Source organism: Hydractinia symbiolongicarpus, chromosome 9, assembly GCF_029227915.1.
Source record: "Hydractinia symbiolongicarpus strain clone_291-10 chromosome 9, HSymV2.1, whole genome shotgun sequence".
In the NCBI taxonomy this organism is placed as follows: domain Eukaryota; kingdom Metazoa; phylum Cnidaria; class Hydrozoa; order Anthoathecata; family Hydractiniidae; genus Hydractinia; species Hydractinia symbiolongicarpus.
Genome location: NC_079883.1, coordinates 22,919,883 through 22,946,809, shown reverse-complemented (window position 1 = coordinate 22,946,809; position 26,927 = coordinate 22,919,883). Strand labels below are relative to the sequence as shown.

Below are 26,927 nucleotides of genomic sequence, written 5' to 3'. Positions count from 1 at the left end.
TCGCCTTGCATTTAACTTTTATCCAGGTTCTACACGTGATAAATATCAAAGAGACACACAAGAATGTTTTTTTTATGGCAATCTAAAATTAATATAATAGTTTACTAAGCTTATATCTTATTAAAATCACAACTGACACAAGAATCATTCAAAAATGATCAAAATCAGTCCATCTGTCCGTTTATTATCATGTTATTTTCAGTGACTGTGTTCGCGGAATCGTGCAGCAGGGAAATCAGAGAAGGGAGCTAACCAAGGGACTATAACATGCTTGATGCTGCGCCTAAACGTCGTCCCGCTTTTTAGTGATTTGCTTGCCACGATCCTTTGAAACTTGCATGTCCCGTTTCGCTTACTTCTTCGGCCCGTAGATATTTCACCATCTCAAATTTTCCAGGATATTTTAAGTTGGCGTTCTGACAACGAGTATTAATTCTCCGCTATCTTGTAATAATCTGAATGTGTGCAAAACATCCTACGGAGTCTGAATTTTGAATTAATTCTCTTTAATTATAAATAAATGAATTATTGGTATTACCGTATCCTTAGACATATATGAAATATTAAATTGTGATAACGGATCTTGGCTAAAAAGTCAGGTGGCCATTATTAGATTATGATAACGGATCTTGGCTAAATACTCAGGTGGTCACTATTAAAGTATGAATACGGATCTCAACTACATATTCAGGTAGTCAGTATTAAAATATGATTACGGATCTTGGTTACATGCTCAGGTGGTCAATAATAAAATATGATTACGGATCTGGGCTACACACTCAGGTTGCATACTTAGGTGGTCAGTGTTAAGATATGATTACGGATCTCGGTGGAGGTGAGGGGATAGTAGAGACTTTAAACTTACCCTGATGTAGAGTTTACTTAAAAACGGTGACCACTCTCAATTATGCGGTTAAGACCTTGTTTTTGTTAAACGATTTAGCGGAACGTCGCCTGCTTTAAAATTCAGGTCACACAAAAATGCTTCAAAAAAAAAAAAAAAAAAAGGAAGCAAGAAGAAAAACTTTCAACTGGATTTATTTTATGTATTGCTATAATGGCATATATACTTTGACTTTTATGTTGTTTTCATTTATCCACGTGTCACCGACAAGTATTAGATAAGCCTGATAAGGTTGATTTTCTTAACCAAAAGATTACAAATAGAACATATCTCGCATTGCCCACCTTGGATATAAACTCGCGACATTTTCGTAAGCGAAATAGAAGTCCAATAAAGCAGCTTGTGATGACGGTACTAGTTCTAAAAATTTATTTATTAAAGCCATGCAAACAGTGCCATAACCTGTTGCAACGAGTTTCAAAAACATGCAGTAGACAACAGACCTTTCCCGAATTTCCTAATTATGTCAAACTCAATTAAAGAGGTCGATACTTAGAAAAAGGTAGAACAAATTACCTAATATTGTAAATATTTCTGTTCGTTAAGTGCCTCAATTGCGAACTGAAAGTTACAGTCAAACCCTTCATATAGCCGAGCTTTCCAAGAATAGCCTCGTTTTCAAATCTTAATAAAATTCAACCAGAATATTATATTGCTTTAAAAACGCCAGTTTTGTCATGATAATTTGATATTCTATCTGAATTTCGTTATTTAAGGAGCATAGAACCATTATAAAATTTTGGATGATTTATGATATTTATGATATAATTTATGAAATTCGGGAAAGGTGTATTGAAACAAAAACAAACAATTTACAGAGTTGAATATGTTTCCATTAACACTTTATCAAAATTTTGAAACAGCTTTAACTTTTTGACACATCGAAATAATAAACCGCGAATTAAGGCATCATTTTCTTTGACGTATAAAAATATTACATATCACTCTATCCCATTGTGCGTGGTAATTCAAAAGAAAAAAAAAGGTTTTTATGTAAGAAGATTTTTAAATACACTCAAATCAAATGCATTCGAGAGATGATCTTTGGAGCTACAACCCTTCACAAAATATGTTGAGACAACTCCAAAAGTAAATTAAAATTAGGGTTCCCTATCCCCTACAGCCTGTATTAATGTTGCCCTACTGGAGACTCGCTCAATATAGGCAGCTACCACCCGCAACTTTGAATTAGGAGGAGGAGGACAAAAAAAATTTGCAGAAATTCATTTTATCGTATAATTTTGGTGGGGCATTGTAGATTTCTAAGCTACAAATGTATCGTTTTGTCCTAAACAAATAATTTGCTAATATTTTGTCACTAGCTTTCAACAAATAAATAAGTATATAACACAGATTTATGTTGTTGCATGTTTACCATGTGCTAATTAATGTTGACACATTCAAATTCGGGTTGAGCAATTCCTTATATATTTCTTACTGATCTTTTTTCACCAACTGGCATTGACTCTAATAATTATTAATTATAAGATTTTCATAAAAGCTTAGGGTATTTTTTGAGTAAGAGCTAATATTTAAGGTTCTGGTAAGAGCGGGACTAAAAAAATGGCAAGCAGGTGTTTAATAGATAAAAAACGCAGTGTGTGTCATATCAAACTCATATTTTATTTATTCTTTTATTTTATTTTAAGAATTTACGAAACATTATTTGTTACTCGTTCCAATTTAGAGGACCCCCACCTTATTCCAATCCCTCGCTTATTATATTGTACAAAATTATCCAACCCCATGTTTATTAAGACCCTCCTCCACCCTGTTTATTATGTATGTGCATAGTACATCGTGGAAAAATAGTTCATGTGGCTAATATCATCTGTGGGGTGAGACGTATATAGCTCCTAAAATTGCGCCTGAACAGGGTTAAATTATCCGGTTAGGTTTAATTGTTTTTTCAAGTGACACAATAAGGAAAATATAAGTTTTTAAAACTCACATAATACGATTTTTTGTGGTTTTGAGATATGATATTTAGTATGTAGATATGTGTTCCGTATGTGTATTCGGTTAGTTGTGTTTTTAAAATAAAGTATATTGAGTTCACACGTGTTGTTAGTTCGTACGTATTAAACTCTCATGTTTTTTACAATTTTTAGAATTGAGATAGTAATTTGCCTTTATGACGCAGATTGAAAACGTGATTAACGTAAAAATACATCACAAGCTGCTCTATTAGACTTCTATTTCGTATTTAGCATCTCAGAAGAAGTGTTTACATAAACAAAAATGTATGGTTACGTTTAAGTTTTATTCTTTTTTAAAATACCCAATAAAATTTATGGAAGGAGCAAAATCCGCTTTACATGGATCATTGAATTTCCGCGCCCGAAGGCGTAGGAAATTCTTTAAAACCGTCGTTTTTTTCTTTCGGAGCATTTTTTGAGAAAAAATCGACCATGGGATTTCACTTTGCTCAGTCACAGATGTAAACTTCGTACCCAAGCTCCTTAACTACTGGGAAGTCTCGTATTGACGTTTCAGGCCAAAATTGGTATTTGTTTTTGACAAAATTTGGCACAGTTAACAAAAAGAGTATGCTGAACATAATGGTGACATAATAATTTTGATTTTTGTCACCTAAATGTCATTTTAGGCCAAAATTGGTCCAAAAATTAAAACTACTTCATTTTCAACAAAAATTGGCAAAGGTAACAAAAAAAGTATGCTGAACATAATGGTGACATCAAAATTTTGATTTTTGTCACCTAAATGCTATTTTAGGCCAAAATTGGTCCAAAAATTAAAACCACTCCATTTTCGGCTAAATCTGGCACAGTTAACAAATAAAGTATGCTGAAAATGATGATGGTACAAAAGTTTGATTTTTTGTCACCTAAATGTCATTTCAGGCCAAAATTTATCCAAAAATTAAAACTGCTTTATTTTCGACAAAAATTGACACAGTTAATAAAAAAGTATGCTGAAAATGATGGTCACATCAAAATTTTGATTTTTTGTCAACTAATGCCGTTTAAGACCATAAACGTTTCAATCGCAAGACTTTCAACCATGAATGATAGGCTGTATTTTTTGTTAGCAATTTCTTTTAAAATGTGAGTTTAATGACACGTTTCGATTTGTTTGCGTTTGTTGTAAGATATAATGTCAGTGGTGTGCTTTATCTTCAGAGGTTCATGCACCGAACCCCTTCGAATGTTTGGCACAATAACACAACGAATTAGCAGGTTTTCATCAAATATTTTGGTAGCGCGCGGAAATTCTTAGACCCCCCAGGGCTTCTTGTAATATGCTTAAAATACTCCGGGTTAAGAACCTTTATACAGAATTCTAAACATAGTTAATATATGGGTTTCATATGTTATCAAGTATTATACACTATGACGACCATTGAGCTATATTTTTTAAAAAACGTTAATAAATTTTTTATTATTATGCAGTTGAAACACTAAACAAACGTCACTCGTTATTTAACTTATTCAACACGATTTTTTTTATCGCGATTTAAAAACAAGAATAGAAAGGAGAAACATTAGCATGCAATGTAGACTTACATCAGCAACTTATTCATGAGAGTTGGCCTAAATAAAAAATATGAACCACAATACAAACTTTTAGAAAGCGAGAGACACGATATCTTAAAATAAGGGCGTGAATTATTCCACATTTAATGGTATCAACAGAAAATGTATTGCGGTTTAAGCATCTCCCAAATGACCATAACCATAGGGTTTAATATCTATTTTTATTAGTGCTTTGTGTAGGATTTTAGGGCCCATGCTACTGGAAGTTTAGGGCGGGTGAAGGGGGTGGGGGAGGGTGGTCGTAGCATGGGCCATGGAATAACCCTTTCTAACGATTAATTTTAAGTGTTGTTCGTGTAGAAAAACACCATGTGAGTTTTACGCTTTCTTACATTTGAAACATTGTCAATGTCAAGCCATCTGACTGCTACTGTTATAAAATGGGTTACAAAAAACAAACCTTTTTTGAGAAAAGGATGTGAAGAAAATAAAACTAAATTCGAATTAAAGTTTTGTGATGAGATTAACGATCACAAAACGTTCAAGTTAGTATTCCAGACTGGAGGATAGCTTAAGGTTGTTTGTAAGGGGTTTAACTATGTTTGCATGGATTCATTGGGTTTCGTGTTTAGCATGAAAGGAAGTTTTAAGGTTATCTTCCCTAAATTATATTTGCGTTAATTATGCCAAAGATAAGTATCATTAGATAATAATAGCTATGCTCAGTAATAATTTGTTAAAAGTATAACAATAAAATTAAGTATAAAACATATTGAACTTTAAACTTTAAAAATATCAAAATTTTGTACAACCATCTTTGACAAAGTTTATAATCCATCTTTAATTTCAGCAACAAGAAAGAAAATTTAGATTATAAAAGCGAGATAATTTATAGTACCTCATTTGGAACAAAGTTTCTTAACGAAGACCGTTGCGTTAGTAAACCTCCCTCTCCTCCTCCTCCCACGCCCCCTCCCCCTCCCCACCTTCAACACACACATAAAAATACATCCTTTCATGAAGTATGATTAGAAGCAAAACTGTTAAAACACCCTCAAGAAATGTAACACGTATGTCTAAGGTATCTTTTTTGTCATTAGAACAATCGTGGTACAAATGTGATAACGCCCTTCTTACAACATTGAGGCAAAATTATCGTGATAAAATTTACGTTTTGCTATTTTTGCTGTTTTCAAAAAAGCCACAAAAGGGATTCTTATACGCAAATCGAGTTTCTAAAGTTTAAAAATTTATGTTGTTTTTTCAGACCTCCACATAGTAACATCTTTGACTATTTCATTTAAAAAAAACGCAGAGGCAGATACACAAGTATTTAACTACCTCTCGCTGCTTCACTTGGAAAAAAAAGATGAAGCTGGGATTGTTCGAAATTGCAGTTGCTGCCTTTCAAATACTTTTTGTAAGGTGTGGTTATTATACTCAGGATGATGAACTACCTGATGGAGGTGTAACAAAGTATTTGAAAAGAGAAACTAAAATAAGCTGTGTGTTAAAATGCGAAAGAGATGAGGATTGTGACAACATCATGTTCAAGTTGCAAAATAAAGAGATGATGAATGGAGAGTGTTGGTTTGTAAAAAAGAATCCAACTGATACAGCTGAAGACATACAGGAATTGAAAAAGGACAAGGCAATTGAAGGCTATAAGGTGATTTTAACGTGTTTTTTATTTTTTTTTTTCTTTTTCTATTATACTAATCTTTTTTCGCGTATTTTATCATGTGTTTACCACTTTTTACCACTTTTTACCAATTTATTGTTTTGATAAAAAATGTTTTAAACATTTTTTTAGTACATGCGCAAAAGGTGTGGCGTTGGAAATTTATTTGATGAATAATTAATGATTCAAAATATTTTCAGTATAAAAATAAAGCATAGTAAGTTTAAAAATAATAAAGTAAAAGATGAATTAAGTCGTACAATAAAAATGAAATGATAGAAAAATAAATGTTAACAGGACAGCATGGTAATGATGAATCTTGTTTTCAACATCTGATTAAACCTTGCCATATTACTTAAATTTTGGCAGTAATTTTGCAGTATGAAAAATACTGAACCTTAAAACTTGATTGCGAATGCTTAATTATATTTCTACTATTTAAAAAGTCTTTAATAATTATGCAGAGCATGGGTGTCTTAGTAAAATTTAAAATTCCTGACTCACATTCGAGACAAGATCAAAGAGAATGTTACGAAAAAATACATTTTCCGTTTTTTATCCCACCAAAATAATACTTTAACTACATTTTCTCTTGCAACTTGCAGGAAACTTAGCATGGAAATTATATTTACGAAAAATTTTTGAATAATTTACTTAAAGGGTATACCGTATCCTTAACGAAAAGGTTGATTGCTTGTTTAGGAACTAATTTTTCCACTTCTAAACGTGATAGATAAAATTTTCAATAAGTCAAGACCATACCTTAACCAGAAGATTTACACGCAAATAAAATTTTGTTCATATGGCTTTGAGCCTTTTTTAGCTGTCCGAAGAGCTGCATTATTTACTCAGTAATTTATGTATACAATGACTTCTTACTATTTCCTGAACGTATGGTGTTTAACACGTATAAAAATGATTGTAACTTACTATCTACATTGCTAAGTCAGCAGAAATTATCTGTGATCTAGATGTATAACTTCACAAGAACTTCGCACTGAGACTGTTTTCGGTAGAATTAGTTAATTATTAACGACGTTGTAATTTAAAGATGGATTGTTGAAACTGATTAGATGAAAGATAATAGTATTATAGCACTAAAATTGTATTACAGTGAAAAAATAACTTAATTATGTAACTAATTATGTGAAAAAAATTTTCCGAATTTTGAAAGTGTTATTGTCACCTTAAAATCTTAACGTTGATATTTAGACACTACCCACAAAAGCTCTTACAGATACGACAAAAGGTAAAATATGTGTTATGTTCTTCAAGTCTGTGTAAATTACTCAGCTAGGATGCATATTAAAATTTCTTTTCCTTTTGTGCGGACAGTTGCATAGCAATTTTCCTCAGAATTTAGAAATAAACATCACAAAGGCAACATATTTTCCTTCTGACTTTTTACATCATGTCTCTGTCTTTCAAATAATGCACATATAACCTAAATGGAAAATATTGTTTATGGAGAAAGGGATCGCGCGAATTAAAATTGTGAGAAAAACCCTACCAGTAATTGCGCAAACTGCGGATTAAATAATTGCAAATTAGAACTTGAAAATATTGTTTTTCTTGATTCCTTTGCCTGAAGTGAATTTTAAACTAGATGTAAAGAAAAAATTGCGAAGGAACTAGAAAAAAGTAAAATGTAAAAACAAAATCTTATGAATCTTCGTCTCTGTTTACAAAGTTCAGAATTTGTCCAGAATTGGTAAATACAAGGCAATTTCTCAAATATTAATCACGCATTCATTTGCCGCCATATTTTTTTTCTTATTTGTTTATTCTGTTAAGACAGTGTAAAGAGCATCCACATTTTTTACTATTCTTGAAGCAGAAATTATCTAAATTACAATACCTGCATACGTCTGCGTGTCTGTTTAAAATTGTTCCGCAAGTAGCGGAACACACCAAATGCGGTATATAAAGGGTGGGCGAAGCCGGAACGCCGAATATCATTGTAGAATACAACAAAATGTTTTCTAAGAGCAGAATTTTAAATATTTAGCCAGACTGTTTAAACTTACTACAAAGAGTTATAAGTTTGACGAAGTACAATATTTCCATTTATTTGTTCCTTTCTCAATTTGTTTGATTTTTGTTTGAATTTTAAAGGTTCATATGCTTGAAATATATAAAAATGCATGATGGCATACTATAGCAGCATTTAGCTAATCTAGTTTGTAGCTTCGAGATTATTTTTTAATTTCAAAATTAAAAAAATTACAGTTAAATTTTAAAAAAAGAACATAAGAATGGGAAAATTTAAAATATACATAAAGAAAAAGAACACAAACACAAATTAAATAGAGTAATATAAAATGACAGTTGAGGATCAACATAAAAAAGGACGATTCATTAGTAGTATGAATAAATTTCTTAGGTGATTGGTTTTTAATGAAACGCAATGTCTGCTTTGGAGCACGTGCAAACGAGTTTGGAAAATTTACAATACAAAATGATGCAGTAATGACTGCCATAAAATTGGTGCATGTTGGTGGACCTGGTTTAATGTGCGAAGTAAACACACCGCCAACAAAGTGGGGATGTGATTACGTGCACCCTTATGTTGTGGAAAATGTTGCGGCTGTCATAACAGATGATCAAAACAACCTACTCTACCCATCTATGGATGATTATGCCGATAGTGGATTCTTTACTGTACCAGGATACAACGCCAACTCTCCCTACCTCATCTTCAATGCAACAAATCACACTGTTTACAAAGGACAGGAGCTTAGATTGCATTATGGTGAAGCTTGGAATGAAGGATACCTCTCTAGTAACAGTGGTAAATCATGTGCAGATATTTATGCGAAATAATTTTTTTGTGAATGATGCAATTTCCTTCAGTCTGAATTAAATAGAGGAATAACGTTCTTGTTTGATGGAAACTATTATTTAAATGCAATGATTTTTTTCTTAAACTTTAAATGAAGGAAAACTGTGTTATTTAAAGACCGTTCACGATAAGCCTTTTATTATAAATTTCTATGTAGATACGCAAGAGATTGAAAGAAGTGAGTTAGTAGAAAAATATCATTTTAAAAACCTAGTATTTTAGTTACAATCTTATTATTACAAAACTATTACTAATAAAAATTAGTAACAACAGCTGCCAATGTCTCAGAATTATTTAACCGAACTTTTACCGATGCTCATCCGAGTCTGAATGTCTCATGTTAATTTCGACGTTATATTAAACCGTGCAGTAAAAGAAGCAGGGAAGTTTTCTTCGGTCTCAGTAGTAGTTATTTGTTATTTTATATTTTATATTTGTGTTTTTTTTTTAATTATTTGGTAGCACATATTTCTACTTGATATAAAATGTATAATAGTTGCACGAGGTTAAAAAATATATTCCTAAAAATTCAGCAGTTTCTTTTTACGTGACGTTAGAAATACTTTATTTAACTTTCAAACTCATTTGCGGAGTATTCGAACCAAAGGCACTTTTAACTGTTACCTTTAAGTGAAAATTATAAACTTTAATTTTAAAAACAGTAAAATTTTAGGAGTCGTTGTAATTATTTTGTTCTTATCGTTTAGCCATTTCCAGCACTACTAGAATTGTTGCTCTGGCTAGAGACTCTTGTTTTAAGAACGTTTTATAACCTGATCTGTTCTGATCACGTTTTTAACGCTAAAAAAACAACTTCGGATGTTTTAAGTAACAAGCGCTTTAAATTAGACGGCCGCCTTATAATGCGAACAATATGTAAAGTACAGTCAGGACATTCTCGACGTTGTTCACATGTTCAACATTACATCTGAATTAGCACACACTTTACAAATACGTAAATTTTTTCGTTAGAATTTACGAAATAGCTAGCATAGACTTTCTAATGAATAGAAATTTATCTTCATAAATTATACGTAGAGGTTGATCTCCGTTTATAAAATAGTCTCCAGACATGGACAAAAAAGGTTCACAAAATTATCCGGAATTTTTTCATGGATTGGACGAAATTCTGAAACTTTAAGGCTTTCAACTTTTTTAGAATATTTCCTAAAAAATAATTTTTACGCAAAAAAGAAACGCGCTAAAAAAAATACAAGTTTCTAAGAAACTTGCGTAATGTAAACAAGATCTTAACCCCTTAGATCCATTCTATTCATCAGTAGTGAATTTAGCGCACTATATTGCTATTTAAACACGGTATATGCTGTTGCTGGGAAGACTTTCGCCATAGCTTGATAGGGAAGGTTGTAGAGATCATAGCATAGATGTAAGAACTAAATGTTGCTAAGCAAGTTGTTTAATTATTGGCCAAACTTTAGCCTTTTATTATTAGCAACTGGGATCCTTACGAAAAGAGAAACTTGACTTGTAAGATATAAAATGTAGCCAACTAATGATTTAATTAGCTAGCTAGCTATTTTCAGTATATCGCAACAAAACTAACTTTATCCGATTACACGTTAACTCATTCCTTTAATAAATAATGCTTCTAAAGAAATTCCATCACTATGAAATCTCGTTATAGGGTGAACAAATTATAACTTGATTTGAAATAAAACTTTCTAAAGTCAAGCGTTAAAAACATAAGAAACCAAGATCCATCGTCCTTATCATGTGCAAGTGAAGAATGAGAAAATGATCAAGTTCCATTTAACGTCGCAGGGATTGTAATAGCCAGACACGATAATTAGTTATTCATAGTAACCAAATTAGTAGCTACGAAAAGCAATCTGTACCAAGGTCTTGTTTGCCGTCACGTAAGCGCTGGCGGCTTTGACATCAGGTAACAAACTGTAATGGGCTAAATCTGTTAAGAAAATAGTTTAAACTCTTCTGCTACATTGTGTCTTTTGCATTGTGTCAACTTTAAAGATAATATTCAATTATATATTGCGATGAAGATCTCAGCATACGGATGTCAGCACGGTGGATCACTCAACTAAAAAATGCTCATAGTCACGTGATTTAATAAGGAGAGTTAAAAAATTAAAAATGGAGGCTTGTACACAAACGACGAAGCAAATCGAAGATGATAAATTCAACACATAACTTTATTTTTGTTTTATTTTTTTTATTTATTATTTTTTTCTCTTTATTTTTTTCGTCGTTGAAGAATTTACAGTTTTCCGTACAAATAAAATACAAATTTATATTACATCGTAAAATCTAAAGATAGGATTGCATATGCTAAAAATATTAGCTAAAGAGGTAAAAGATGGCACGAGCGAGAAGAAGGATATAATGGCCTTATCACCAAGCCCCCAAACTATATAAAAGGTTAGCATTGGAAATGATGAGGAGTTGTGTTATATGTGTCGCAGGTTGTAACTGTAGTGTGTTCTAAAATAAATATAGATTGTCAGTAGTCAATAGTTTATGTTTTAGTTTATGTTAGAATTCGTTATGTGATGTAATAGTTTTCATGTCGTTATCAAGAAATGTTTTCCACAATTTAGGTCCTCTGCTAGTCATAGAGAACTTGTGATTGTATAATTAATCCTACGTTGAAAAAAACTGTTAATTGAAAATCTGGATGGATATTTATGTTTAATCTTTTGAAACATATTATTAAATACTCTTGGTAACATATTGTTTTCAAGCTTAAACATAAAAATAAGAGTTTGATAAATGTTTAGTTGGTATAAATTCAGTACACTGAGCTTTTTTAATAACTCCCTGGAGTGATTGTACTTGTCAATATTTATAATAATTATGATTGCATGTTTTTGTTTATTTTGTAATTTTTTCAATATTGTAGCGTTGGAACTGCACCACGCAATATTTGCATAATTTAGATAGCAGTGAATGAAAAAAGAATATATGTTTTTTAAACACTTCTGATCTAGAACAAATTTTTAGTTGGCCAAAAAAATCAAAATCGCATTATGGATTTAGTGTAACTTTGCATATGGAATTTCTGTTAAAGGAAATTTAAGAAATAAATTGCGAGCTTCAAAGTTACAAAATAACTCTATACACTTGTTGGCATGTTTTAATTTACTTTAGGAAGTCACCTGTTGATACAGAAAGTCGTGAAGTCTATAAATCTAGTTTACTTATGAGTAAATAAAAAGTTAACTTGTGCCTACCATTGTTTTAAAAGAAATTTTGAAGCGGTTGTTGTTGTGGCAACATGCAGTGTCTTGTAAAGAATTGCTCGCAGCTAACGGACGAAGTTTTTCTTGCTAAATTTTATTTTTCTTAAATATGAACTTCATGACTTGCCCTATGCGTCAACACTCCAAATATTTCACGACGTTGGAAATAAGGCAGTGTGGTTGTTTTTATACATATCATAAGTTTCTTTTGTGTTGCGTAAAAATATGAAATTTGAGTCATCTCGACAAAAAAGCTTAGTGCCAATGTGTTGACCCTAGATACAGCATTGTCGACCCTAGACACAGCAAAGATATGCTTGCCTTTGAAAACAGTGACTTGGCATTGTTTATACAAGTATCATAATAATTGTATTTTCTTTGTACATAACGAGGGAATTTGAGATTTTTTGCATGCTAAAACTATATTGTATCAGTTTGCCTGTAACAGCGCAAATAAACATTTCGGGAGAACGAAAAAGAACATTTTCATAGGCAAACAAATTGCTCAGAACTCAAATGGCTAAAAATAAGGCAATCATCCCAGCTCCCTGTTTGCGGACGTTCCTGTAAAATCAGGCGCAATAAATATCTGAGCAAAAAGTATGAAGGAGAATAGAATAGGCAAGACCTTTAAAAGTTTACTAAAAAGTTTTTATTATTCCACGGGGTTGCTAAGATTTATGCATTAAATAATCATTCTTCAGGATAGTAAATCGTCATATAACAAAACGAAAGCAAAAGAACGAATTCCATTATGATATATATTAACTTAAGATGAATTAATAAGATGAAGTAATAAAACATGAAATGATGAAAATAATTTGCAATACATCTACCTGATCTAACTTCGAATTTAATAGGTATTTACCGTATTTTCTCTACACTGCGGGGTTTATAACAAAATGTGACGCAATAAAAAAACTCAGAACGAATGATGTGCAAATGCGGAGTTTTTAATAGCAAAAATACGGTATGCCGATTAAAAATTTTTAAAATATAAAAGCTCACTATTTCATGCAACTTCTAAGCAACTAATGTCTTATGGCAGTCTAAAAGTCTAAGATACACAGTATTTTAGTGCTTGATATGAAAAGCAGATTTACAGTACATATCATGAAACACAAATGCGAAACTCTCTCAATAAAAATTTATCATGAAATTTTGTTACAACAAAAATGCATACTCCTAGGAAATTAATTACTGCAGAATAAAATATGGAGAAATTAATAATTAAGGAAAATCGAGTTTGGTCCAAAAGTTACTTTTACGGACGTTGTAATTGTTCGCGTAGTTTATTTCTGCGTGTTTTGAGGCAAATCTGCTATAATTAATACCCCAATGTAATAGTTTTTGCTTTATTAAAATGCCTTTCAAATTATCTTTACTTGCTTTAAACATGCTTTATATAAAGCAGAAATAAAAAGTGCTTCGCGGCACTCTTTATTTTTGCTTTAGCTGCTATAAGTACATGAAACGATAGAATAAAAATTATGCACAAATATTTGATATTTGAGCGAGGATTTTGAAGAAAGTGAGTGAGTGTTATGAAAGTCAAAGTTCATTCGTATGTGATATTATGGAGCTTCACACAGAGAATACAAATAATGTCTTTCGTATTATATGCTCATCATAAGCTAACTCTAGATACAAAAATACAGGTTTATATGCAAACACGTGACGCACAGTATAAAACACAGACTCGTGAACCACAGTTCTATACATACAACATAACATGTCAGAAAAACAACAACGTGAACATGAGTAAAAATCAAAATATATACGTGGGATACCAAGCGTACCTAGATTATCATAGAACTCCATTTGGAATTGGTGAACCTGGACCTACATTTACAAAATGATTGTTTTACAATCAGATGTACAGTCAAGCAGGATTTTTAAATGCTCAATATATGCAAAACTCTGCATCATCGTCGTCAATCGCATCCAGTGATAACGATTCCAATAAGACTACAACTGGTAACACGAAGAGAGAAGGTTGGACAGTAATACAAACAATAACGTTAGTCAATATGTGGAAAGAAACTTTAAATAATTTGGAGAGCAAAACATAACTCAGTTTTGGCAAAAATCAAGGATCGAATAAATCATTTGAAATATTTTGTGCAAGACACAGCAAGTAATTATTCCTTAAAATAGTTTCAGTTTCGTTATCCAACCACTTTAATAAACATCTCCAACGAACTTTTAGTCCAAATGCTTGTTAGACACATACGCAGAACATAAATCAGAAACAGACAGAAGTGTCTCTTTTTCCTTAAAACATACTTTTGACGGAAAAACGTTTGGAGTGTTTTTAGCATCAGAATTTTCTTCATCATTTTCTTCATCTGCTTCACTCACATGTAAATGAACATTTGTTATGTATGATTTTAAGTTTCATTTTAAATTTTGTTTACACCCCTCCATTTGATGTTACCGGCAACTAGCTTTAGTCAAAGCATGCTTTATTAAGACTTCGAATTATATCCGAGATCTTATTAAAACGGGCGGTCTTTTTCTTCTTCTCTTCCTTCTTCTTCTTCTTCGACCGACTTTTCAACCTATTGCCGTAACGTCATGACTTTTAAAGTCCGACCTGGCCCCGCGTCCTAGCTACGACGGTTTTGTACGTATCTCAATGTTCGTAAAATTGAAAAAGAATAAAGACTATGTTACAAATTTGATCACAAACATTGTTATTCTTTTATTATTTGATGAGCTATGCTAAATATTCCTTCAAACAAATCAAGGTAATTTCCTTAACGAGGTGAGATATACTCAACTTAACCTAGCTCCAGAGGTCATTCGTTGTTTTCGAGTCACCGTTTTCAAGTGCACCATATTGATTATACTCCAGCTTAATCACCACGCTGCGAAGCGAAGTTATCTTTTTAAAGCTAAGCAAAATATTTCGTTGGGTTAGTATTGAAACTACATTACCGAAACTTGATAAAGAAAGAATTGTTGAAACACTTTAGTAAGCTTACATTGCTTTACACCAGCTACATTATTAGTTAGCTAGCTATAACCTCTCGTTTATATTGTCACAACTTAATATGAACACTCCCAAGGTGTCTCGTGCAGAGAGTAACCCATGCGTTGTTTTCCTCTGTTCAAGGAAATTTTCATCAAGGCAATGAAAAATTTGGCGAAAGTGCTGGTACTTAATGTGTAGCAAATGCTAAGCATGCTATCATTTGGTTAACTATTCACAAAGATTCACTCTGGACTGATTGGGATTTAGACCATATTTGGATAAGGGTGATTATTTATAAAAGCCACTTCTTACAACTGGTGCTATTTTTTTGATCAACTCCCAAACTCAATTTCTATAGAGGGCACTCAATTGTCTGTAACATTTTTAGAAAATTTACAAGGTGAACTAACTTGGTTCCAAAATAATCTTTTGGACTTTGCGGAATGTAGTGGAATGTTGTTTATGATAGGTGGTTTCACAACATCGATTTTATATAACAAGTCCTGCTTTTTTATATTTGACTCCCTTAGTCGGGGAAATGATGGCTCATTTACTGCAGATGGCTATTCTGTGTTGTGAAAGTTTAAAAATATTACTGATGTGGAAAGCTACATCAGGGACTCTTATTTGACGAAGCATAATAAGTCATCTCTCCAATATGAGTTACAATTTGTTAAGGTTCATGTAAGTGAAAAAATATTAACTCAGATTTCTGCTTCTGTTAAAAGAAAAAAGAGAAGAGAAAAATACCAAAATTCAAAGGAGCAAGTTACACAAAGGTTAAGAGATCAATATGCTACTAACGAAAATATTAAATCTAGAAAACGCAAACAGAGTAAGGAATACTATGCCGTGGAACAGGAGCAAATAAAACTAAAAAGAATAAAGCATTATGCAGTTAAACATGAGCAAATAAAATTAAAAAAGAAAGAGCTCTATGAAGAAATTAAAATGAAATAGTTATAATGACCAAAAAAAAGCACTACATTCTAAACTCTGAAAATATTAAATTAAATCAAAAAGAGTATTACGAGAGTGAGGATGACAATGTATTGTCAAAAAAGAAAGGAAATTATGCAATAAATAGTGAGAAGTTCGAAGAAAGATCCCTTAAATCATTTGATCATGAAAAAGTGACGTTCAGGAAAGGCTTCATTTTAAGAATATGATTAAGGAAGGAGTATATTATATTTGTGTGGTATGCAATAGGTGCTTGTACAAACGATTTGTTTTGAAGTTTGATGAATCAAAGTATAATATCACAGATCTAAAAGGTTTCAAATTTTTCCTAGTTTCAAGCTATAATGATAACTGTTATGTCTGTCAAACTTGTCATAAAAAATTAAAAGCTAAGAATCCCCAAATACCATGTCAGGCTGTTTCAAGCAAGTTAGAGACTTTTGACTTCCCCCTGTGTATCCACTATTAAGAAAACTTGAACGATTTTTGATTGCACAAAGGTTATTGTTTGAAAAAGTTGCAATAATGCCAAAAGGACAATCCCCAAAACTAAATGGGGCAATATGCAATGTACAAGTAGAAAATACGGATATATGTAATGTTCTTCCAAGATCGGCTGACTGCAGTGGGTTAGTGTTAATAAAATTGAAACGTAAACTAATGTATAATAGCCATGTATACTTTGAACCTGCATGACCACAATATGTTTTAGAATATTTGAAAATTAATAACCCATTTTATCAAAATACTGTAATTGAAAATAAACAACTGGAAGTAATTGTTAATAAATGGTCAGAACATATTATAGATTCTAATAAGTAGGAAGAAGAAAACCCATTAATTTGTTCAGAATAGCTGCAAATGAAACTGTGATGACCTCAAAAATTCCCCATACAATAGATAACGACACACTAATTGTTGCTCCTGGTGAGGAAAAAAAACCTTTATCCGTCATAAGTGATGAGAATTATGAAGAACTGACCCACCCTCATTTATTTCCAACTGGTACATTTGGGTACAATGTTGAACGCTGTATAAAGCTAAGCCCAATTGAATATTTCAACCAGCGTTTAATTAGTTATTCACAAAATTTTGCATCGGATGCAGACTACATATTTTATGCCCATCATATTATTCAACAAATCAATTTGAAAAGTAGAATAAATATTACAATAAAAGATTTTTTTTGTAACAACTTAACAGCTTTTAATTTTATGAATACCATCAAAGGTACTCCAGCATACTGGAAGAAATTTTTGCACAAGGTATTAGCCATGGTAAAACAATTTGGAACGCCAACATTTTCTTAACATTGTCCTGTGCTGACCTGTGTTGGAATGAACTAGTTTCAATAGTATTAAAACTGAATGGCTTTAATGTTACTGAAAATTATTTGGTGGAAATGCTGTAGAATTTTAAACATGAACCCCATGTTGCTAGCACGCAGTTTTCAATACAGAGTAGAGGTATTTTTTAAAGAAATAGTTCTAAATGGCCTCTTTGGAGAAGTTAAGTATCACGTGATTCGCGTTGAATTTCAGGTTAGAGGTAGTCCCCATTGTGCACCAGTGTTGACAAGAGAGAATGAAGAAGAGTATATAAGACTTGTTGATAACATTATAAGAACAGACCTTCCAGACCCTGAGACAGAGACAGAGTTTAGTGTTGTAAAAATGTTCGAGACTCATTCCCATTCTAAAAATTGTCGAAAGCATTATGGACATTTTTTCTCAGATCGACCTCTCAGTGATAAAATTCCTTCTGCACACAAGGAAGGTATATTATCAAAGAGAGAAGAAATATTGAGCAGTGTCAAAGAATATATAAATTGCAACCTTTTTCCTAAGAAAAGGAATACCATTGATCCTCAAAGTGAGAATTTTGAATCTCCGGAAAGCATACCTAGTATAGTGAAAAGCTTAGATATTTCAAAGAGTGAATACTATAACGCCCTCTCTATATCATCAGACTCTGATTCTCAAGTTCATTTAAAGCGCTCTCCTAATTCATGTTTTGTGAATAACTATTTTTCAGAAGGAATTCTTAAGTGGCAAGCAAACATTGACTTGCAGCCGGTTTTTAATGACTATGAAGGAATAAAATACACGTGTAAGTATTTTTCCAAATCAGAAAATGAATCTTCGCGTGCAATGAAGCAAGCATTGTCAGAGGCACGGGAAAATAGCGACAACAAAAATGAACAAATGATTAAAATTGCAATGCATTTTCAAATCATAGGGAATGTTCTATTCAAGAAGCAGTGAAATCATTTAATGCTGAATTGTGGCTTTGAAAAAAATTTCCTAAAGTAATCTTTGCAAATAGTCATTTACCAGCATACAAGTTTAGAATGTGCAGAAGTAAGACAGACCTTGAAGAGCTACCTGATGATAGTGTTGTATATTCAAAACAAACATGCTTGATCGTTATTTAATCAGACCTGATACTACTTTCAAAAGTGGTAAATATGCTGCTTTGTATAAAATGTGCTATTCAGAATTTTTAGCACATCATTACTTAGAAAGCACAAAATCTGGAATAGGTGACAACAACAACCAGCCTATCATTTTGAATGATGAGTCCATGGAAATGAATCACATTCATTCTACGTATCCATCACCGATAGCTTTCATGAATTCTAAAGAAAAACTTAAGTGTCGTAAGGTTCGTGCTTTTACTCGATCATATACACCCAACCAACATACTCAGCCAGAAAGTTATGCTCACAGCTTGTTGTTTCTATACTATCCTTTTCGTTTTGAATCTGATTTACTTGATGGTAGTTACATGGAGACGCTTAACCATCCAGGAGTTTTAAATATTGTCAATGCGAACAAACAACAGTTAGAACCATATAGTGAAATCGTTGACGAAGCTTTTGCAACATTTAGAGCTGACATGGACACCACTCAAGATCCATTTGCACAACAGGAATAAGAAGAAGTTGATTTCTTAGCATCAAGGGAGCAAGTTGACACAGAAAATGAAACTGAACCAACTTGTTCCAACTTATTGTCTCTACCTAGAAACTGTTTTGTTGTGACATCAGACCAGGAGATTAATAGAGATATCAGATCTCTTAATGCTAAACAACGTGAAGTATTTAAAACAGTGTTCACTTGGGCAAGAAAATGTATAAAAAATCGTAACTCCATTTCACCTACTTATGTTAAACCACGAAGGTGGATGTGGAAAGTCAGAATTGATCAAAACTATTTACAAATCTCTCAAAAAATTTTTAATGCACAAAGGTGAAAATGCAGAAAAGTAAAGAGTGTCTCTTGTAGCTTCAACAGATGTAGCTGCTGTAAACATTGGCGGTACAACAGTACATTCATGTTTTGGAATTCATGGGAATAATTATGTCCCCCTTAGTGATAAAATGCGAACTCGTTTACGAAACAAGTTAGCAGAGGTGTGTATTTTCATATGTTTTAAATACTCTTCTTGTCAATATTCAAATTAGCTGAACTTACAAAGGTTATGCGACAGAAAGGCGATGATGTTTTTATTGAACTGTTAAACAATATAAGAACTGCAAATCTCTCACTAGAGGATGAAAACCTTTTGAAATCAAGGTTTATCAGTAAGAATGATCACAACTATCCTGCTGATGCCCTTCATTTATTTGCTGAGAATGTGCTTGTTCTGAAACATAATGAAGATATGCCACAACTTGTATATGGTACTTTGTGTAAAATTAATGCTATTGATGAAATACCAAATGATGTACCATCTCATATTATTGATGAAGGTTTGAATAGGAAACAAACTCATACTGGTGGTTTTGCGAGACAATCGGCTCTTAACATTAGTGCCAGGGTCATGCTAACTATAAATCTAGATATTGATGATTGATTAATCAAGGGGTGTATAGGGACTGTTTTTCACATACTGTATCATGATAATTATGTTCAAAAAATATATGTGAAATTTTACAATGCTCAAACTGGTGTTGTCAGAATATCAAAATAACACTATGCAAGGTTGCACCAAGTTTTACCAATTGAAAGGACTGATACTGATATTCATGTGGTAAAAAGAAACTTCTCATCACCGGTTATCAAAAGAACTTAGTTTCCACTGATGCTTTCTTGGGCTTGTACTGTCCATAAAGTTCAAGGTTTAAGTTTACCCAAGGCTGTTATTAGTTTTGATTTATTCAGACAAACTCAATTCAATCCAGGCAAAATGTATGTTGCTATGAGTCATTTCACATCTTTAGCTGGATTATATTTAACAGGTGAAATTAGGCAAAAGGCAATCAAGGCAGATAAACATGCATCTGATGAACATGAAAGGTTGAGATTGAAAAGTATATTACCACCATTAGTATTTTGGCCTTTAGAGAAAAGCTCCTTGGTGATAACTTTGTTGGGTGTCAGATCTTTATCAAGACATGCTACTGACATTCAGCACGATGAGTAATTGAAGGAATCTGACATATTATGTCTAACTGAAACCCAACTGTTACCTGACCATGACATGACAGAAATATCAGGTCAACTTCCTATGTTTGATGTTTCTCCTAATTCTGATGGAGACAAATTTAAAAGTATTGCAGTGTGTTACAGACATTCTTTTCCTTTTATTTACCAGAATGATACTCCTGGTTTCTCTTTAGTACAAGATAGGAAAAGTTCGTTTTCAGAGGAACTTATTTCTGTAGGAATTTGGTACTGGTCAAATTCTTCATCTTCATCATCTTTTTGTGATGACCTATGTGAGCGTTTGAATGCACAGGATTTTCATATTTTGTTAGGACATTTTAATGTTGATTATTTCAATCCAGGCTCACATTGACTTGAAGAACTGTTAAGTAACTAAACTATGGTTGTGCAAGAACTCATAATGACGGTTCTCTTCTTAATCATGTTTATATTAATAATAATGTATTTGACCATGCAGAAATTGAAACTGTAGTAAAATGTGTTTATTTTTAATGATGATAATAATGATGATAAAATAATGATAATAATGCTGTGAAGATCAGGCGGACCTGTAAATAATTATAACAAAAAGAAGCAGATTATGAAATGAACATGTGTATCTATAAGCAAGGAATGAAATTAGCAATTAGCGAAGAAAATGGAACAATTTAAAAGTAATTGCAATATATATGTATGTACATAGCCACAATGATAGCAGTGGGAAGGGAGGGGGTTCGTTTTTTGTTTGCATGTGCATGTTTTCATAGGAACTTTCAGACTTGCGTGTTGTTTACAGTAATAAAAATAAAAGTAATAAGTTTATTAATTGTTTACAAAAGAGCAAAAGAGAGTTTGAATTTCTTATGCAAAACATGTACTTGTTGAATACGTCAATATTTTGAATTATTTATTATTTTGTGTTATTATATGTATCTTTTTTTAATTTTTGTATATATTTATATAATATATAGAAGGAAATATTTTTTCATTAATATGATTTCATAATTTCTTTGAAAAAAGTTATTGGATATACAAATACATCTTGCATTTCATGAGCTTCCATTTATTGTGTAGTTCTAAAACTTTTAACTCTAAGAGGCAGTACTGTTGCGACTTTTTCCTTTCCTTCTAAATTAATTTAATTCACTTTTTGTTTGTTATTAAGTTTTCACAGGGTTGTTCAAATTGAATCAAACTTGGCACACTTATAGTACGTCATAAAAGTAACAAAATGGTGGCAATAAATTTTTTCTTCCGTCAGCGCATTTTTTGTGACGTCATCAGAAGCTTGAGATTTGTTAAAAATGCCACTCTCTGCTTAAAATTTAATTACTTTTGTTCTAGAGCAAATTTTAACATTCTGTTTGAAGTTTCTGAAAGTTAAATAAAAGTTATTTAACATATCTTTCGGTGTTTACATGGATCGCATAACAAATTGCCAAAAATTGCCCAAAAATCTGTTTTTTCCCGATTTTCGAGTAAAACCCGATAAAATCTAAAAATCGGATTAGTCACGTGTCCAAGTTATGCAAAATGATTCTTCTCGATGACACAAAGTTGTGTTGCAAGTTTCAAATTCTAAGGATAATCCTAACAGGAGTTATTATATTTTCCCCATTATAGAGTTTTTATAGAGATTTTTATGGGTAGTTTCGAGTAATGGCTAAGCCTCTCAAAGGTATGGGACCTAACAATTTGGCATGTGTCTAATAGATAAATATTGAAACTCAGTAAGTATCATAGCGATATAACAAAGCAATAAGCAGTTATTAAAAGAACCGTCAGGGGGGGGGGATCTCCCTCGGACCGAATAGGGTTAAGAGCAGTCGTTTTGGATTATGGATTGAAAGTAGAGTTAAATTGCAGGTTATACCATGTAACAGAATGAAGAATCAACTGAGAAATTGATTTTGTGATATGGTATTTCCTTCAAACCCTATGCTGCTGTGTGGCCCAAGTGCAATAATGAATGAACCGTGTACAGACACTATTGGATATATAAACTATTAGGTCTGGATATAAAATTTTCTCCCCACGACAACAAGTATTCTCTGTGAAATCGAAGCGTTATATCAAAGGAAACCTGGACCAGCTATTGTGGAGAATATTCGTTGTTTTTTCAACTCACCTGAATTTTTATGTGAGAATAATTTTTACTTCACTTTTCATTTAACGTGCACACATATTTTCAAAACTACCCATCTTAAAGTTGAATCTTGTACTTTCGCATTTAATTTGTGCACCTGTTTATGTAATTGATGCGGCAAGGTTTTCGACTAAGATTGATGTGCGTTGTTTTCTGAGACACACGTCTTATGCATTTTATGAATTTATTGAACATTTTATGTTTATTTTTTGCGGTTTTTTGTATTTTAGTATACAGTGTAATGTTGTAAAACTTGTCTGTGTAGATGCGCCTAGGTGGTGAAAAAACCTTCTGTTGAAAACAGTGAGGAACTGCACGCTTAACTAAATATGGTGATTAATATAATGGCTAAAAGGAATATGCATATCACAAGATGTGATAAACAATAAAATGATTTCATGTTTACAGTTTCATTTCCATAATACAATATCAAATTAGTACCATTCACTGAACAATTTTCTTCGAATTTTAGTGCACATGTGCACTTTTGGGGAGATCACATTTTGGAAGAACTACGCTAACTTTGCGATCACAAAAAGCACCATGACATAATTATTTATTCATCTTGCAAAATTTAACATGATCGCAAACAAGCTGAATTCTTCCATATTTGAATACCATCGTATTATAAAAACACTTCCAGTGCTTTCTCCTTACTCAAGACCGATAACACAGTGGTATAGCGTGGAGCCTATTAAAATGTATTACGAATGGTTGTTTCACAGTCATTTGCCACACAAAAAACTGGTATAATCTACATCAGTTTACTTCCGCCTAACTGGATAGTATTGACTTTCAACTTGCTACCTATTTCACCAGCCTTGAAGAACAGAACGCACATTTATTGTACGCCAATGTTGATACATACAACTGCATAAACTAAACCGCCACAATGACATTTTTACGAAAACTCTATTTTCTAATTGTTAATAAAACAACTGTAGTCAATACTTCCTTTTTTATTGTTTGCGGATTGTCACATGGTTAGATATTACGACCACCTGCTCATGTAGTGTATTGACCTGTTCTCTTTGCTCACGAGCACCTTCGCGCGTATTAGTTTTTGCGCAAGTTCCAAACCTATTTATTTGAAATGACAGGACAACATTGTAAAAGTTCTGTACAAGAAAAAGCTACTGGCGAACTCGAAAGGTATGGGGAACAAAAGAATCCAAAATCTTTTAGCCTGCAAGGGCTTTTCATTTATTTTTATCATACCAAGATCCCTTACCCAGTGATTTTAGCGCATTTTTTTCTCCAATTCAAATTTTTGGTGTTTATTTTTCCTTTTCTTTCTTGAAGTTTTGAATTGACTTCTACAATAATCTGACTATTTCAGAGACATTTTCACGATGACGAAAGAGAAACTTATAATATGAAAAAAATGACGGCATGCAATTATATACTTCAACATTTTTCCAGCGCTTTTTGTGTCGCTTATATCTGAAACCTTGTGCATAACTTTTGCGTCAACTGAAAGTTTCTTTATTCTCATTGCTGAAGGTCAATCTCAACTTAAGCATTGAGAATGTTTAGTAAACGTGAGTCATAACTCATTTCGTGCACATAAATATTTGATTGACAGAAAACAAATACAGATGAAGTGGACACTGAATCCTCAAATATTCAGGAAACATCACAATGCGTGTACCCTTAGGGCCATTTGATTTTCAATTAAATTGAAAATCAAAAATCAAAATTTGTGAATAATTTTGATTTTCAATTCGATTTGAAAATCAAAATTCAAAATTCAGTTTAAAATTTCAAAATTCAAAATTCAAAAATCAAAAATCAAAAATCAAAATTCAAAATTCAAAATTCAAAATTCAAAATTCAAAATTCAAAATTCAAAAATCAAAATTCAAAATTTCAAAACTTAAAATGACAGGTGGTACAATTGACAGGTGGTTCAATTCTTGCATACCACTATTTTGTAACAATATTTATGATGCAATAAGATTTAGGTTTCCCGCATTTTTTAGCCGACCCCCTGAACTGCGGCATAATTAGGGGGTCGTATAAACTGTTTTTCGTGTGGGTTCAAAAGGGCCTAGCCCTTGCATTAACCCCCTTTTTGGTGTGTCCTGGTACATGCCTATATAATCCCTCCAGTGAGGGGGGATAAGTCAGTTGCAGGATTAATTTGCACACGATAGAAAGCGATATAAAATATGGATTCTTCATTTATTTTTTACAATGGCCGTGACGGGGATCGCACAGAAAGAACACTGCGGAGAAGCCAAGTATCAGTCCAAAGACTGGCAATGATTTACAAGGTATGCGTTATTCACACCATTGTAGACTAGCAGAGTTTCAAAGAACTATGATAATTTCATTCTTGTTTATTATAGCTTGACGTTACATCGGTGTACATAACAGAGGAGTTCGGTTCCTCAGAATTTCCGAATCCGGATGGGACGTTTGATTGCCTTCGGGAGTCGCCTTCTGGCACGTATTACCAAGTGGAGGGAGAACCACATCAAGGCATGACTCAGGTTAGAAACCTACCGACATCAACGGTCAATGACATCGGCGCGTTTCGAAGGCCAACAATGTTGCATACATCTTCGTCCACGATGTCGCGTAAACGTGTAGGTGCGGCTGCGGAGAACTATGTTTTAAAAGTTGTTCTGGCGGATATAGAGAACAAAAAAATCGGTAAGTTGATATTGTTCTATACTAAACGTTCTAATTTTACACATTCATAAATTATAAATACTCTTCTTTTTTACAGTTAATCAGAAACGAATTTCGTTTATAACAATAACGGAAGCAGAAGCAAACGTCGACGCAATCACGGAGATGGCAAAAACACGATTCGAAGATCGAACGTTGGTGTTAGTGCAAGGAGGTGGTTTACGATACGAGGACTCCGCAGCCACAAGAGGTGTGTATATATATATTTGAATATGGACTGAAAATTGTTTTTCCTCTTCACAGTTTTAAAGAGAACACTTTCTTCTTACAGGAATAAGCTTCTGGAAAGCCGCGGCTTGGAAGGTTTATGCAGTAAAAGCCAATGATCTCGAAACATTTGATTATTTTACGCCACGAAGAACAAGCACACATAATTTTAATGTCGCCAACTTTTCTAAATGTAAAAAAATAAAAATCTTACTAAACAGTTAAATAAAATTAATGTTTTAATCATTTTTCAAAGAGGTAACTTTTTCTCCACGTTAAAAATACATCCATCCCTTCCAAAATATTTAAATTTAATTTATTTTAGAAGAAATAAAGGAAAAACTTGCTGACCTCACCAGCCTCGTCCAATCTGGCGTTATTTTAACTTGTGTGGACCAAGATACACGAGAGGCAGCACAACGAGCATTATCATCTGTAAAGATCTGTGAGAAGGCAAAACAAAGCTTCGAGTGCTTGATATGTCGTGGGTTGAGCCGGAGTCCGGTGAAAATGGGTTCCTGCTGCAGAAGAATAATTGGTTGTGGCGAATGTGTAGATCGCTGGTTTTTAGAAAATCAAAATTGCCCACATTGCAGGTCCAACGAACTCGACGCAATTTTTGAAACTAATAATTTTGATGGAGTGCTTGCAGAAATACGTTCTGTCTTTCCGAATTAAATTTTATAAAACACCATCGTTCTTTTGAAAATCTTTCTGAATACTTTTTCAAAACTAACATTGATAGCGTTACTGACTTTGCGCACCCTTCTTCATAGAGCCTCAAAAATTACCTTTTTCTACATTATTGATTTGACGATGATCGATCACTCAAACTATCTTTACATAGTTTTAAGGCGGTTCGATGTCAAAAAATTATTTCTTATTTATTTTAGCTTTTAGTTTATTTTATGTACTATATACTTAAAACGGAGAGAGGAAGGCAAAAATCTTCTTACCACTGTTTTTTATGACCCGGTTTTTATCTGTCACAGTGTAAATATTTTTAATTTTGTAAAAACTTGTATTTTTTATGTTTCAAAATATATTTTATTCTTCACAATATGTTTTACTTATGTTTTTAAGTGGCGGCAATACTTAGGTACATTACACATTCTCTGAAAAAAGATCCTTTTTTTCAGTCTTTTGCATTTTGCATGAACTTTAAAGTCTGGAAGCGAATATATTTGCCATAAAAAAGATGCTTTACGCATGAGAACGAAATAAAGAAAATTTCAGGCTAACCAATGTTAAAAAACACTCCAGGCTGACGACGGTTTTTTTGCAATCGTTTTCATATTTACGTCCAAAACATCGTTAAGGAGCATTTTGATTTCAAGTTAATAGAAACCAGGTCTTTCGCAAGTGTTT

At 32.6% G+C, this 26,927-nt stretch overlaps 2 protein-coding genes across 2 annotated transcripts; both read left to right on the top strand.

Moving 5' to 3' along the window:
- Positions 1-5,725: 5,725 nt before the first annotated feature.
- LOC130657234 (uncharacterized) lies at positions 5,726-9,536 on the top strand. The gene is made up of 3 exons (XM_057460208.1): positions 5,726-6,070; positions 7,295-7,331; positions 8,466-9,536. Exons 1-3 carry the CDS (start codon positions 5,771-5,773, stop codon positions 8,903-8,905), a joined length of 777 nt encoding a protein of 258 aa, XP_057316191.1. The 5' UTR covers positions 5,726-5,770; the 3' UTR covers positions 8,906-9,536.
- Positions 9,537-23,809: 14,273 nt separating this feature from the next.
- LOC130657845 (uncharacterized) lies at positions 23,810-26,237 on the top strand. Its single transcript, XM_057460840.1, has 5 exons — positions 23,810-24,931; positions 25,007-25,313; positions 25,390-25,542; positions 25,624-25,716; positions 25,885-26,237. The coding sequence occupies exons 1-5, from the start codon at positions 24,827-24,829 to the stop codon at positions 26,235-26,237; spliced, it is 1,011 nt and encodes a 336-aa protein (XP_057316823.1). The 5' UTR covers positions 23,810-24,826.
- Positions 26,238-26,927: the final 690 nt, after the last annotated feature.